Raw genomic sequence first — 16,848 nt, 5'->3', positions numbered from 1 at the left:
TAAAAATGCGATATTGTGTAGCTTTATTTCCAGAAATTAAAGGCATTACAACACTTGCTTTTATACTTCAACATGTATTGCTATCCAGACAAAAGAACTGATATTAATTGGAACTCAAAGTATATGATACTGGGAATTGAAAATGAAACATAAATACTACTTCTAAAGGCGGAACACGTTTTTCATGCCTTTAGTCCAGAAAGTTTCAAAGGTGCTATGCTAAAACAGATCTAAAACTAACAAAAAATGTCAGAGTCCACTTTGCCAGGTTATGACGCGCCACCGACATGCTAGATTACGATATGACAAGTAAATGCTAGATTGCGAAACATCAGTTTCAAACGTTTTGAGGATCCTTATATACTGTGATGAAATATTTCACATGGGCGAAGGGGGACAATGTGGTGTGAACGCAGGGATATCTAGATATCTAATTCTAGATATCCATGTGTGAACAGAACCACGCTAACCCGCTACCTAAATTATATTTATCGATACTTCCGTGAAATCGTACTGGTGACTCCGTATCCACTGCGCGCGAAGCGCGACGAAAATTCTGGGCTTTAGTCAATTTTTATGACAATTAAATGTTGATACTCCGTGAAAACAGCCCCGAAATTCCTCAGGCTATCTTCCTGATTGAAAGATTGAACTACTTCTACTTGACAAACTGAAAATAGCGAAAAGTAAGTAAGTAGATCACAAAAGATTACGAAGTAGAAGTAGAAGTAGCGAAAATCAGATCTACTTGAGTAAGTACCAGAAGTAGAGGATAACTACTTGATTACTTCGAAAAAGTAGAAGTACTTCGTTACTGACCACCTCTGGAAAAGAGGATACTTTTTTAAAATTTTCAGACAATACCGGATTAAAATCCGGAGAAATCTGTATATTTATTCCGAGGTCATCACTTTTATTCGACAATTTCCGCCTACATTCAACCAAAATGTTCAAAAACAGGACATTTGGGCGTCCTCCGAGCAATGTTCCCTCTAATTTTTCAAGAGTCTGCGCAAACACGCCAACTCACTGCGCAGGCCCTCGGACAACAGTGCGCAACCACCCTCCAATAGGGTGATAAAACTAACTACTGGGGGGCGAAGCCCCCCAGACCCCCCTACGGCTCTAGGCTTCTTCCGGTACTTATCATGTACATTGGGTGCTCGTCTAGTAGTAGCGTCCTTAAACGCGCTAAGCGAGAAAAAATTTCTATAATTCATGATTGCATCGGCCAATATGATCGGGAATTGCATATATATTGCTATCAATTTTTATCCTCTCCCTGCTCACATAATCAGATTTACCGGTAGACCTGATCCAGTGAGGTGTGTTGGAATAGATAGGTCCTCTAAATAATAATAAAACATCTTCGGGCGTACCCGTTGATATAATGACTTCGTTACATGATGCTATTTTGTGACCCCCTATCTGCTATGTCAAAAGATATTGAAATCGCCAAAACGTACTAAAGTAAAAGACGTACACGATTTCAAATTGGTATTTCTTAACTGGAAAATAATGTTCCCTCGATATGGCATTTATCTTGTTGTGAGACTCGGATCGCCAGGACAGGAACATTCGGCGCAAGCCATTTAGGCGCCCATGGACATGGACAATTACACATATATTTGTATATATCGAAGTTTTCGGTCAGCACCGGGGCAGTCTTTTTCGCTCAAGGTTTTCTCGCTGCTGATCGTTCTGGCGCACTTCTTGGATTCGCATATTACATAGCCTTTAACTTCATATGTCTTGGCGCGTCATGGTGCTGTAATGGCCGACGCCCAACTGCCCATTTCTATAAATCATGCCTAATTTTTGTTGGGAAAGGGTACCAAATAATCATATATCCTACAACAATAAAACGCGCGTAGCGCGAAAAAAAATTCCTGATAAATTTCAAAAAATACACCATGATTTATGTTAATTCTCGATATAATTTTGGACCCCCTTCGAGCTCGGCCCCTCCAATTGGGGGGTTTGGGCTGCGAAAGTTACGGTCCTGAGTAAATCTTACGCAATGTTCATGCCACGCGAAGAATACTATCATTCGTTAGTTTCTCGCAGATTAACTTTGAGCTAGCCCATTGTTATTTATAACTTTGTTAAACCAGGTTATTTCGCCATTCCCAGAAAATAATGCGCTATTGAAATGATATCAGTATCGCTCACGTGTACGAGGCCATACTAAAAAAATATCTTCCGTGAGGCGCAGGTGATTGTGAACTCTAATTTCTTCATGGAGCGCAATAGTTACCTTTGCGGGGCACACTTGTACCTCGGTTTCAGACTTCAGTGATAACACTATTTGGCCCTGGCAATGTTCCATCTTAATTTACACGAATCTGCGCGCCTGCGTGGTCCATTGGACAACAGTGCGCAACAACTATAAAAAAATTTAAAAAAAATCTGATTTTTTGTGCGCAACGGAGATTTTCTGTGCGCAGAGACCGTTTCAGCACTGCGAATTTGCGCACGTGCGCAGCTTAGAGGGAACATTGCCTCCGAGGACACATCCCAATAAGAGGGCAAATTCTCATAAAAGAGAACCTATGATAACCCTAGCAATAAATAATATGTGCAACTTTTGAAATTATAATCAATTACCGTCTATATTGCCCAGTTATCATGAAAGTTTGATGATAGTGTTTTAACTTGTAATCATATCAGAACACTACTACCCCTTTGATGAAATCCTAAAACGTAAAAAGTCGGTAATCTATCTTCAAAGACTATTGGAGAGGAAGTAGGCTATTATCAGTACGACCAATGACCATAGCAATTCCCAGCGTAGCCACAATCCACGAGAGTAGGCCTACTTCAAAGAAGGGGGAATAGTATTGTGTCAATAGTATATTTTTGGCAAATCTTGGAGCTGGTTGGAGTAAAGATCACGCGAACAGCATCAAATGTCCAGGGTTAGAATCGTGGAACATGAATCTACCCACGTCATCGTCAAATATACTTGACTTCATCGACCGGCTTGCGAACATGAATTGCATAGCCAACAAAATGGCACGGAAATACCGCTTGGGATCCGAGAAAGTCTTTTTTTCTTAATCAGCTCTAGTCTCACAATTTGCAATGCAATTGAATAGTATATTCATATTGAAATGAACCCGAATATTTTCGGCTGACACTCGTCAGGGGTAATCGTCAGCAACTAGTAGAGAATTCGAAAGAACAGCATATATCAACAATCGTAACACAAAATAGGACGTCACCAGCACGAAATGTCGAATACGAGAGCGTTCAATGTACTATTTTTAGATGATACACGAACTCTTTTTGTTGACACAGCCTTGGCTGGTGTATTTTGATAAAAGTCGACTCCAAGGCACACAAATGAAAGTGTGAGCGACCCTTTCCGAGTATGCGAAATCTGTCGTCTCGATAATTTTTCGCACAGGCGGGATTATCCAACAAGTGTTTGCCAATTGCAGAATTTATGGCCTTTGATTCTTCCGCATCAATCTTTTGAGCGGATGAGTTAAGGGTGAGCTTTTCACCGAGCGTGTTCTAATGAATCTAGGGACATGCTGATTTATGCGTTCCTGCAATCGCTTTGACGTTCTTGTTTTTGCAATGCGATGGAAAGAACGGATAAGGCAAGAGAATGTCGAAACGACCAATACCAGAACGGCCTTTATCGATATGAACATTCGCATCTGCCTTTCGCCAAGATATCCAGTTTCGGCCTGCTCCAACCGCGGTGATTCTGGGACGCGCAGACGTTACGACGAGCGTTTGACGTCGGTGACATCAGAAATCTAACGACAACAATGTTATTGGCGGCAATTTATACAAATGGTAAATGAAGCTGCGAGCGATACTTTATTGCTCTCAAAATTACTACGAGTTCACTCAAATTAACGGCAACATGTTGTCAGATCTTCTCAATCTCGGTCATATACCTTGGCCAATTGGTCATATTCTCGAGGTCATAAATGTGCCATTCAATCACAAGACATTGTGGCGTGTGCCTACAGATTCACACAACGTTTAGTATCACATTTCTAGCGAGTCAATATGGAAGAGCACAACATGCATTTGTGCCCCATTAGGGTTTTACCATACTTCCATCCTTTTTCAGGAAATTGAAAATACCCTCCGAGGGCGCCGATGTCGTCCTTCTTCGAAATTCGTCCTTTTTTTTCAATCAATCAGGTTTATTAATATTTTCTTCGTTTCAAAACATCACAAGACTGCGGTACAATGAAAAGATAGGAAGGTGTCGAAACAACTTGGAGTAGCCTTTAAGATCAGACACCCACCTTAGCCTAGGCGAAGTATAGAAGAGGCATGCACACTGAATGAAAAATAATGCAGAGAACATGAGACGCAAGCGACAAAATGAGGTGGCGGGGGGCGAGGTCGATGTTATGTCGTGGTCTTTTACAGCTTTTACAGTTAGGCTATCGGACAGGGTCAACTGAAAAACGGTATAAATGACGCGAAATGGGTAATGGATGGGGACGTTCGAGTTGGTCATTCGGGAGTTGAATCAGAGGGATGACCTTATTTTATTTTTTAGTCAACACCAGATACATCCTAAAATAGTGGGTATAATGCGGGAGTCGAATTAAAGCGATTTCCTTTTATTTCTGGTCAACATAACAACATTTCCAGAAATTATATTCCAAAATCAGCTGTTTGTAATTTCGGTAAACTAACTTTTATGATTTTTAAAAAGTGTATCCTTTCCGGATTCCAAAATAAGGTAACCCTAGCCTACATGCCTAATCTCTCTGCTCCCCTCCACGGACTTGGGTGGTCTTTGGCGCGAAGAAATTTTAAAATTCATGATTGAATTTTGTCAATGATATCGGTAATTGCATATCTTATCCTTTTTCAGCCCACGTGACCAGAATAATCCGTATAGAGGTTAATTAAGGATGTGGTGGCTTCGAAAAGCACGTTTAGTTAACAATATACCATACGATGTTTAATTATATAATATCTACGGGGGCCCGTTGTTATTACTTACTCTGTTGAATGTTGCTATTTTGTGGTTGGTTGGTTGCATCATCATTTCTCACATTGTCATTTAGGCGATTAAATGAATGATTTTCGGCCAAGCTTTTCTCGCCGCTGATGTTTCAGCAGCATTCTTTGCGGAGTCTCATGTTGGTCGAAACTTGATAAGTAATGGAGTGTCGTGGCGCGGTAATGGCCGACCCGAAAAGTCTATTTCTATATAAATTAAACTAAATTCGATTTTCTTAGGGGTGGGTGGGGTATTCATATTAAAATCAAGACATGTAGCGAAATGAAATCGCGCAAGGCGATAAGAAAATTTACAAGTTAAGGTTATTCATACAATCTCATCACTTCAAAACATCACTAGACTGCAATACAATGAATGGCAGGAAGATGCCGGAACGACTAGGAGTAGTCTTTGGGATCAGACACCCATCTGGGCCTATAGGCGATGTAAAGAGGAGGCATGCACAATGAATGAAAGTAAAAGATGATAATATAAAATGACAAGCGATAAAATCAGGTGTCAAGTTTAATGATTCTCCCAAAAAAGACTCAATAATTTGTGTTTATTTACAAAATAATCTGCCTCCGATTGCAGGTATTTTGTTGTGTTTTTTCCCTACCAAGAAACCTTTTCTATAGTGTGTATCGGAATACCGCGGAAGTTGTGAATATATAAATGCATTATCCTACGAGAATATACAAGTCTAGCCTCTAGCAAGTAGAAATAATCTAAAATTCTTACCGCTTGAGCAAGCACTGCAGTACAAGCAGCCAAAATCAGGGTAAGGGTGGCGATGGTATTATGGATCATAAAATGATTGAAAAAACTGAAATATTAGGCAGCAGTAAACCTCGTCACCTCGAAGATGTGATGCCATTTGTATTGGAAGCTGTGATCAAAAGTAAATAATTGCTACTCAAATAGCATAAATTCATAGTAGATAACTAAATGAATAACTTCTACCTATTGGAGTGCTACTACTTATACTTTTTGCAGTTTGGATTTTTTCAAGTAGAAAGTAGTTTTGCGATAAGTTTATATCACTTGTAAGAGTGAAATAATCATAAGAACCGGGCGGATTAACCGGCGTATCACGTTAACTAAATATAGTTTCGTATATAAATATAGCCTACACTACACCGATAGTTGTAGCATTAATAGTCATCTGGCGTTAGTCTCGAAGATGCACATTGCACACCTTACAAATTCGGAATCAGCCACCACCAATTAACTGTTAAAATCATACGACCAAATCTACTTCGTTAAACTATTTGAGTACTTTCATATGTAAATTTTCAACTTCCTATTGAAGTAGTTTCGGTCTTGGAAACTGCTACTACACTACTTGTAATATGTAATTCATCATGCGTTTACGGGATTACTTCTATTTCTACTAGAAGAAATGTTTATCATTTTCATCGCCTCTATACGCCGAATTGCACTGATTGATCAGCAGGGTCTATATATGGAGACGCCGAAAAATAAAGAACAATCAGTTAAGTAGAAATTAATTTCTTAATAGGTCTATATGTATTTTCAAGTTCAATGTGAACTGTCGGGATATGATGTTAAGGGGACGAAGGAAGCCAAATCCATAACCGTACAGCGTACGCTCTTCAAAAGTATCTTTGATTGTATTTGCTGTTATTGCGAGAATTCCGTCAACACTGGTAATACGCTGGAGGAATTCATTCATACAGATATGGATAACAACCATCTTGAGTTCACTGATCAAATTTGAAAACATTTTACAATTAGAAGAGATTGCGAAATCCTCAATTCGCAATTTTAATACGGTTCAACCCCGCCCAGATGTGCCATGACGCGTTTAAACGTATCATTGTAGAAGTAAGCAAACACGTCATCGATAATGTTTTGATCCATTCGTTCAAATTAATTAAAATTCAATTATTCTGCCTAGGAAAACCTTGTCAAGCCAATCTTTGCAATTTGCATAAGAAATTAGGATTGCTTAGATTCCAACGTCGGCCATAGGCTATTTCACTCTGAAAGAGGTAATTACGACTAAACTGTGAATCCCTTGCGTCCATTCTGGCAAAGTGACCACCTAACAGTTTTCGATCGCAACGAGTGATATAAAAGATGAATCGCTTAGTTATTCGGTATTGGTTTTCGGTTTTTAATGATGGATACGTCCAACGTTTGGTCGCATGCAGCTTATATCTTTAGAGATAGGCTACTGTTCTCAGTTATTCACGGTTTAATATAACACAGGGTAACTATAACAGATGAGTCAACTGCGAAATGCTAGTAAACTGATAACAAAGGGGTTTAGTCCGGAAGGATAATTCCTTCTCCAGCCCACGTACTCTGTACACGTGAAAGAAGCTCAAAATTGTAATCCGTCCCAATAACTAAGACAGGATAACGTGTGATTTTCTATTCGTCGTTTTAAGCTCAAATACTCATGAACTTAATATAGCACTCAACTTCAACGGATAGATATTTCCATTGCGATACGCCACCGCTTATTGGTCAAAAAGAACGGATTAAAACATCGAGCTTTACGAAAGGGGAGATCTTTATAATCCGATTACAGGGGCTTGTTTGAGCACCTGCGCGAAGCTTCTGATTTCAAGGGGGATTTACTCCCAGAATCGCGTCGCGAAAGCCATCAAAGGGTAGAGATGTGTGAGAAATGAACGCGTTAATCCACTCAAGAGTGGATGACGGGATTCGGAGCCCAAAGTTTCCCATCATTAACACTGAATAAATTCGTATATTCCACTTCGCGAGAATGATGGGCAAACATGAGTGTATGGCTGTGCTGATGAGGTGATACAGTAACTATGAATCCTGCAAAAAGCGACAGTAGTGCGTCTTGTTCACAGGGAGTATAGCGAAGCGTTATATCCATAAATCAAGAGCGTTTCAGAGAAATTTTACTTATACCTACAATAATTTTCAACCCATCGCTTTTCCTAATATCATTGTAAGACGTGTGAGCTGTGGTAGATTCGTATAATTACATCAAAGATCCATACAACAATATTTAGCGTCAATTGATAGACTGCAAAACTGTGACGTAATATTGAAGCTTAGTACGATATCGTTTATGATAGTTTGTTTGTATTTGATATGTGTAATTGTTTAATCGAAACGCGAAATAAAATGCGAAAATATATACTCTCTTCATCATCATCTTCATCATATGAATTACAATGTTATTCGAATTAGATAATACAAGAAATAGCAATACAGCTCTTGAGCGCAACTCAATCAATCAGATAGGACGATGCGAGACACCCTGTTATATTGTTGTTTTAGTAATCTATAAGATTCATCAAGGCACTTATTTAGTAAATTTTGTACCAGACGAATATTCATGAACAAATTACTTTCAAGTGCAGCAACGTTATCCATATTTGAATGCGTGACTTTCTCAATATAAGAGGTCACATGTGTTTGGACTTATAGACTCGAGACAAGAGCAATGAGCTTGATGCTTATTGCTTATTGCACCTACAATATATTGTGTGATGCGCATTTTGGAACACTCTGCATACGCCAACGAAATTGTACATTTATAGACTGTTTTTTTTTTAATTGAGTGCATATTGGCATCTGCAGCAAGTAGTCTTTTTCGTACCGCATTCCGATTCTCATTAGTCAGAAAACGATTGGGCTATAGGATCACTGAATTGGAAGAACTTTCACAGGAACCATGAGGGATAAGACCCCATCTTTTCGTAATCCGTTTAATTTCGTCGGCCAAGTTTAAATTCTATCTTCAAGTAGGATTTGGTCCTGTCCTATAGGCGATCTGATTATAGAACCCTTGTATTATTCTCTTTTTCCAAAGGTTCTTGTGCAAATATCTTAACGATATTCGTAATAGGATTAAGAAGATTCATTTATCTCGCTCTAGTCGGATTATCTAGAATGATGCCCAACGAGAAGCGGATTCGTTACACTTGACTCGGCGTTTCACATAGTCAGATTGGATTTATCATCCGATAACCTGAGCATAATTTGTGCGTGATCGCATCCGATAGGACTGCCCAGTTTTCAGGCCACATGCAAGCAATGGCCCGACTCTGCTAATTCTATTTTAATCTACCCGTAATCCCGCATATGTACCATATTCTTATCGTGATGGTCTTCATTGCTGTTTTAATTTTTCTACTATGAATACTATAGCCTGCGCTACCTCGATCTGGCATATCGATTTCGCTTAGCTAAGGATACCACTTCATTTTCATGGCCTATCCAGTTTATGTTATCTTCTGTTACTTTAATTCAGTGAGCAATATAAGAAGATGTAAATATGGGCCATGACTCACGACATGCCTCATATTTATATTTTCTTTTATTATTATCCGTAGGCAAGTGCCGAGTGCAAGTGGGGGTTTCATTGAGAGACTATTTCAAGCCGTTTCGACTCCCTCCTAACTTTTTCAATGGATTGCGACTTTGTGGTGATTTGAAATGATGAATTTATCAATAAACTGACGTGAATTATCCATACATTTGTAAAGCAATCCAATCGAGTAATAAATATGTCGATCAAACTTCAACGACCTGCGCTGTCTTATCATATAATCAAAATCACTAACCACACGCCCAAATGAAACAAACGTGAATGCATAATTATTGAATGCTCTTATACGCATTCCGTTGTGGCTTTCTTGGAGAAACCATCATACACAATGATTACATTATTATTGCGAAAAACAACTATATCTCCATCTGTATCTTATGTATTGAGTGACTTGTGGTTCTGTCCCTTGACAACTCCTGATGCAGTGATGTGATGCTATACAAAATGAAAAATTGCCCATTTGCCGTGATCGCAAATTTTCAGTTGAATGTAGGATTTGGTTGAGATTGGGTCTTATTGTGAACGGCTGTTTCCCCAGACAGTGCAATCGCTTAGAATTTCCTTCTGTACATGAAAAGGTAACGACGTTGGTGTTACTCACATTTTGTTTCTCGCACGAATTATGATCCAGGTAATCGCATTAGCATTTCAGCGTTGCGGATTAGGCTTCGGAAAACAGCCATCGATACATTCTAAATGTAATAGGCTTAGTGCTCCTCACTCTTGTGCAGATGGCGGAATGGTAGGACGATCGAAAATCATTCATTCCACCTTAGACGGTTGTCTATGCCTGATTATATGCTCTAAATTACCTATAATTATCACGATTGACTATAGCGGCTGTCATAGTACTCCAATGAAGGCTTACCATAGCTCAATGAAAGTTTATGTCTAGCTGAAAGTTCACTGCTGCCTTGACTGCAATTCTAGCCAATATGGTTGGAATGGAATTTTCTATACTGCTGTCCATTAACTTCGGTTATTCGTTTGAAGACAGCGGAATTATTGCATATATATTAAAGATTTCCATAGCGCCATGGATCTCAGAGGATTTCGCTCAGCTCTTGGACAAATTTCTCCAGAATTGTATGCTCAAATGGCTTGTCAATATCCGCATCTACAGTCGTACAGGGAACAACTTCTATCATTTGAAAAATTTGCCGGTAAGAAATGATATTATATATAGGCCTATGTCTATGCCATAGTTAATCATAGGAATTCTATTGAGTAACTGTTAAAGAAATGCTACAATTTCATTAAATTCATCTTTTCATTTTCATAGTTTACGAATCAATACAATTAGGGTTGCATTTAAAACAAAAATCATTTTAAAACAAACATGTTTAAAACAAGGCCTTTGTTTAACGCATGTTTTTATTGTTTTTTATGGGTTTTTTTCAAGTCATGACGTCACGAATATTCAATTGTTACGTCATAGTGGATCGACATTGACAATTGAAAATATAGGGTAAATATATCACCTTTAACGAAATATCTGTACTATTGCTGTTGAACCGACTATTTTGAGGGTTCCAACCATCCCATATCGGTATACGCCGGCTATATCGGGTGGTAATTGTCTGTAGGTTCATACAACATGTTTTTTGGAAAGTATTTACACAATTATGGCATAATTTTTCAGCTTGAAAAAAACACAATTTTTTTAAAGACCTTTGTTTAAAACGCTATTTAAAACATGTTTTATACAAAGTGCTTTAAAACACCGTTTTTTTAATGCAACCCTAAATACAATGCTCCACTATCACTTAGCTCGCTATTGAAAATCCCTTACACCGCTCAATCACTGGTGGACTAGTTACATAAATTGACAGGCATGGTGCAAATGGCCCCCATCTAGTTATACATACATAGATACCAGTGATCGTAATTGATGATCGATTTAATCGAGTCAGCGTAATAAATGTATCACTCGTGCCAGACAATCAGTCGTTAAATCAGTTATCAAACTACACATCATTTTAATTTTGACTGCAGTCCATGACCATGGTCAGTATATATGATAACTAAGACGAATACCTAAATTATTCCCAACAACAAAATAGAGGTACACTTTCCTGAGATAAATATATTGACCAGTAACAATAGAATCAACAACCATAACACAATAGAGCAAATAGTATAATCGCCAAGAGCGAACAATTAGGGGCGAAAAAAATACGAAGTTCACCCCACTGCCGAATATCTAAAATACATTGGTGATCCTTGGTGCGGCTCAAAGAGCAGATTCCTGTCTTTATAATTTCCAATTAATCAAACCAAGTGATCAATGCTAATATCAACTGTTTAGGCGCTTATTTCGAATCTCGATTTGGCTTGCGATCTCATAAGCAACGAAGAAGTAGAACAGCGTTTACTGCAGAACAGCTCAAAGCTCTCGAAGCAACGTTCAAGGAAACTCAATACCCGGATGTGATGACCAGAGAGCAGTTGGCTCTTTTTACCAATCTGCCGGAAGCGAGAGTTCAAGTTCGTATCTATTTGATTAATCCAACTGATACAAATGGGCGAATGAGTGGGCAAAATAATAAAAACTCTAGTTGATACCGTAATACGTCCACTCGTCCACATGCTGCGAAGGACTATATACTTTAACTGCCATATACTTTGATTTTTCTCGGTATTGCGGACATCAGCGAAGCTAAGGGATTAAAAGAGGCTCTTACCTTTTCACATTTCAAGTGTTAGCTATTATTTTGACATTTTCGTTAGCGATGTCACGATGCATCTGTGACGTCGCTCTACATCACTAAAATTTTGGTTTTCCCCTTTTCGAACTTCCGTTCTGGCTATGTCGTCTCGAATTGTGAAATGTATGAAACTCAATGAAACAAAACTGTTTTGTGTGAGGATTGTAGTAAAATGCAATATTCATTTATATCTGCCCAGATAAATCGAGCCTTGCGCTCAGCACACGCATGTCGATTATTTTTTATTACTCATTTTCATTTCAAGGTCTGGTTCAAAAATAGACGAGCCAAGTTTCGCAAGCAACAGCGTCTGGACGCAGGGACTATGGATTCTGCGAAAATTGAGGACAAGTTAGATGATAAACTTGATCAAAAGAAAGTACGAACGAGCGACGAAGACAACGTTCAACAGAACCTTGCGAAGAATGACAGAAAAAGTAATAAATATTATAGGTCTATTTTGTAGTTTGATCTCTGTCCGAACAGCACCATATGAGACAAATATGTAGCGAAGTCAGCTGGCATAATAGCTATATGGTGGATGTAGTTTGATAGCATAATAACAATATTTGTATTGGTATAAATATCTTATATATAGGCCTACTACAGTTTTAACTTTTCAGTATTCCCATGATGGTACGGTATGCTCTTGCTCCTTCGTGAAGGTTAAGACATATCATTATAGGCTGTTCCTGTTAACCTTTTACCTATGATTAAGAGTAATTTGCTCGGGTGTCCGTGTCCATGATACATCTCTCAATATTAATATACTTATCATGTTCAAAACGTATCGTTGAAATAATGGCTCATCATCACCATCATTTATTTTATAATGGTGATCAGTCCAAGCCATGACCACAAGATTACGATGCAATGATAAAATAGGATGGAGTCGTAACGATTTAGGATAGTTTTTTAAACAAACACCTACCCTGGCCTACAGATAGTAATAAAAGAGCATGTAAATAAGAACTGAAGGAAAAGTAAAGGAATATAATATAAAAATGAAAACGAAGTGGAATGTGTCAATATAGGCGAAATAATTATATGTAATGACGAATGTGGATTGCTTGGACTTTGACTAATTTATTTTTACTAGGTGATTTAGAAAACAGCACGGACTTGAACACCTGCAACTTCACCCCGTGTGATATGTCAAAGTAAGTTGTCAGATACGATGGCATTGCATCTAATTCGACAATATGTACTCTTGTGCAGGGCAAATTGCAGCCATAACAATGCACCTCCGACAAATAACATTCCAATGTTCTGGAACCAATCGCCACAACTGTCTGCCCAAATGATTGCTATATCACAGGGCTTGCTACCTTTTTCGTGTACAAGTAAGCTTTAATATAAGTTCGGCGTACTATACGTCACGATGTTATTGACTGCATCGCCGAAAATTTTGAAGGTATAGCGGTGTAATGGCTCGCGACATATTTTACAGGTTTTCCATTTCCTGCAAACCCATTTTCAACATCACATATGCCGAAGAATGAATACACAATCGACGAGAAAGTATTCACCAGCGACCTATCAAGCACTGAGTCTTCGACTTGAGTCGGGACTTTTTGTCTAGCGATCTTGCGTACTCAACTACTCATTCATATTGCGACTATAGGCGATAAAACCTACTCAATCATATGGACATGGTTGCGGTTTGTGGTCGCAGAAGAAGACACAACTGATGTAGGAAATGACCGCAGAAGTTTCCCTTTTGAGTTAACTACTACGCATCTCAATTTGTATAGAAACATTACGGTGGCGCTACATATCTCGTTCGCATAATTCAGCATCGAAATTACGTTTATCATTATATTGCACGGACCTTCACTCGATGATGGCTCGTGAGACCGATCGTGGGGGTACCCTCATGCGACCTAATATATTTCTTCAGTTCCGACTTGTCTTGTAATTGCTGGTTTTTCTTTGTTTCCCTCCGTGCAGCGATATGATGAAAAATGGCTCCACGAGAATTCGCCCTCAGTCCATATCGTATGTTTCGTGTTATGTTTTTCGCGCGTTTATGTATGAAGCTATAGTTGAGACAGTGTTTGGATGACTGTATTCATGACTTAAAGTCTGGACTTGACTCGATTTACCACCTTAAACGGAGTTGACTTAGACTCGAACTCGACGTAGGAGAAAAATCAAATGACTCTGAGCAAAATTTTCGGTGATCGAATATTGTACTTCATAAAGCATTCTGAACCTCTAAAGTCGTACTAAGAAGCCAACACTTCATCTATACTAATCATTTCTTTACTTTCGACGTTGCATACAAAACAGAAAAGCTACGTCATGCCGATGCAATCATATCACTATACAACAATACGTGAATTAATTCCAGTATAGTATCGTCTACGTGAAACTATAACTTGTTACATGACTTATCTAATTCCTCTCTGCAAATATTCATGATTTAAACAGATGGTGCAACTTAGAGTAAGCTGGAAGGCATCGCTGTAATCCTAATTTGAGGTACGAACAATTGAGCTATATAACTCAACACTATAGACTAGAGCAGAGGTCTCAAACTCAAATGTGCTCGCGGGCCAATTTCCTAGTTTTTGATGACGCCGCGGACCGCAGCATTAATAATAGCGATACTCAATGTATAATTTCCAAGTGGGCCTTATTTGACGGGAGCTTGCAGACAGGCATTCCACAAACATCGTGAAATTGTAATTTACTATTGTAGGCTACTATTCACGGTTGACACGGAAAAATCACATTTTTAAATATTTGGATAAAATTGTCTTTATGCCGGGCTTAATTTATTAAATTAATGAGTTATAGACATCATGCGAGAGGATGCATCATGACATTGTCAAACTGTCTGGTTATAATATGCCATAAGGCAGCTAGTGGACCTTTGACGTGCCACAATTTTATGTAGAATATTTTAAAATCTACTGAAGATTGATCTGATAGCAGATGTAGCGGTGTAGCCTAATCCGGGTTTTGATATAGTCGTGATAAGTATAGGCTATTGTTACTGTCATTGTCAAAGTCAAATTAAATCAGCGTTAGATTTTGCCATCGATATCAATAACTACTTAAATATAATTATTATTGAGCAATAGCAATAGCATTGTTTCGTAACTTTAGCGATCGTACCTCGTGCTTCAAATAAGATTTCTCGTTGTCCCTGTTCATTTTCAACACACTTTCTGATGGTACCTATAATAAAATCAGAACGCCCATTCAGCACATAAAATCGCGCGTAGCGCGAAGACCGTATTCCAGTTGAATAAATTGGCCAAGAAAATATTCCACAGCATATAGGCCTAATTCCACAATGCATCTCGTTCCCCCTGATGTAGTGCTTCGTACCCCGAAGGGGTCTACGGACCCTGGTTAAGAACCCCTCGAAGATAAATTTCCAATCGCCAATGGTGTTGCAGCTGTGGAGCGTACTACTACCTTACTTGCCACCGATAATTACATGGATAAAGAGAACAAACAACACCCAACACCCAGCATGCAACCGACTATATATGTCACGGGAGTCACATATTGCCGCTGGTTGCCATACTGACCTGATCTTTCTCGTTTGCTATCATCTGTAGGCTACTAATTCTTGTCTGCCTTCTACACTCGTATTCCCTCGGTGTCACTTGTCAGTGTTTGATTTGTTATTAATTCTGCGCATTGTGCAGTGCACGGCGTTGAATTATGTTGTCAAAATTGATGCAACACGAGATTCTCGGTGGCTCAAATTCTGAATTGATTCGATTAGTCTGAACGGGAACCTTCTATATCAGTGATCGGGAACCTATGGCTCGCGAGCCATATATGGCTCTTTTGGGTATGAGATATGGCTCTTTGCCAAATATTTATTTTTGTACTGAATTGATCAATATTGCAGCGACTTGTTGGTAAATTTTCATCACGGCCAAAATAATTATTCTCGTGGCAGTATAAACATGTCGTTGAGAGGCAAAGACAATGCCCTCTTCGGGTTTGGGGGCTCGGACCCCCTCTTTTCAAATCCATCAAATTTAAGTAACTGTCACGCCGGCGGTCAATATCACTCGCGAATTCTATGTACCCGACTCGCAATCTTGAATTGTGCGATACGTTGATTAGTCAAATTCAAAGAGCATAGTAGACATGGCGACGCCCATTTCAAAACGCAGTTTTCAAATACACATTGTCTTCCTGATCTACGGCGCGAAACGAACTGTTGTGGACAGGACATTCACAATTACAAGCTCGAATTACAAACGATGCCATAGCTATCCACGTTCTAGATTTGTAAGTATAGTTCTGTGTAGCGCCGGCAATAAAATGTATACGGTAGCGCAACGTTGTGTTACCGCCGAATACTTTGTGAATTGAGAGGTCGATAAGTATTTAGATTTTCGAAATCAGTGTGACAGTCACATTCGATAAATATTAGTTATAATAAATTATAAGGTACTTACGGGGAATTGCGTTATCAATAATGAGACTTGGCCCGTCTGTGCCTTACCTCTCGTTTCGAACTTTATTTTCGAACAATAAATACCACAAGTACTGAGTTCGAATTGGGGCTACCATGACGTCATAATTTTTCAATTGTGACGTAACAGTTGATTGACATGTATGGCTCTTTGGGAGTTGAGATGGAAAAAATAGGGCCAATATGGCTCTTCGGACAAAAAAGGTTCCCGACCACTGTTCTATATGTTCCAATACACTCCATTGCTTTACGGACTCTATCGAGCGCAACCATCTCGTGGTTCGAATTTCAACATTTGGGATATGTATTTTTATTGATAAGGTCGCGGCATGAGCCCAATCCGTCCATATTGCTCTTACTG

The 16,848-nt window shown here is 38.9% G+C and overlaps 1 protein-coding gene across 2 annotated transcripts; it reads left to right on the top strand.

Moving 5' to 3' along the window:
* Positions 1–7,961: 7,961 nt before the first annotated feature.
* Positions 7,962–16,380, top strand: LOC145455845 (uncharacterized). 2 transcript variants are annotated; one of them, XR_013920433.1, is made up of 7 exons: positions 7,962–10,492; positions 11,638–11,816; positions 12,303–12,474; positions 13,137–13,197; positions 13,256–13,380; positions 13,488–14,869; positions 14,901–16,380. XR_013920433.1 is itself a non-coding variant. In XM_080333863.1 (6 exons), exons 1-6 carry the CDS (start codon positions 10,366–10,368, stop codon positions 13,598–13,600), a joined length of 777 nt encoding a protein of 258 aa, XP_080189989.1. In that variant the 5' UTR covers positions 7,962–10,365; the 3' UTR covers positions 13,601–16,380. The 2 variants fall into 2 exon arrangements, 1 of the variants encoding a protein (XP_080189989.1); XM_080333863.1 differs by having other exon boundaries at positions 13,488–16,380.
* The last annotated feature ends 468 nt before the right edge of the window (positions 16,381–16,848 follow it).

Source organism: Botryllus schlosseri, chromosome 14 (assembly GCF_051294905.1).
Source record: "Botryllus schlosseri isolate E-star chromosome 14, Bs_hap1, whole genome shotgun sequence".
NCBI lineage: Eukaryota > Metazoa > Chordata > Ascidiacea > Stolidobranchia > Styelidae > Botryllus > Botryllus schlosseri.
The sequence above is the reverse complement of the archived record's forward strand: the minus strand, read 5'-3'. Positions and strand labels throughout refer to the sequence as shown.

Bases quoted from the DNA above. Each gene is read 5' to 3' on its own strand.
- LOC145455845 (XM_080333863.1), top strand. From the start codon at position 10,366: ATGGATCTCAGAGGATTTCGCTCAGCTCTTGGACAAATTTCTCCAGAA. The intron at 11,817-12,302 runs GTTCGTATCTAT...TTTCATTTCAAG, and splicing joins TGCCGGAAGCGAGAGTTCAA to GTCTGGTTCAAAAATAGACG. The intron at 13,198-13,255 runs GTAAGTTGTCAG...ACTCTTGTGCAG, and splicing joins ACCCCGTGTGATATGTCAAA to GGCAAATTGCAGCCATAACA.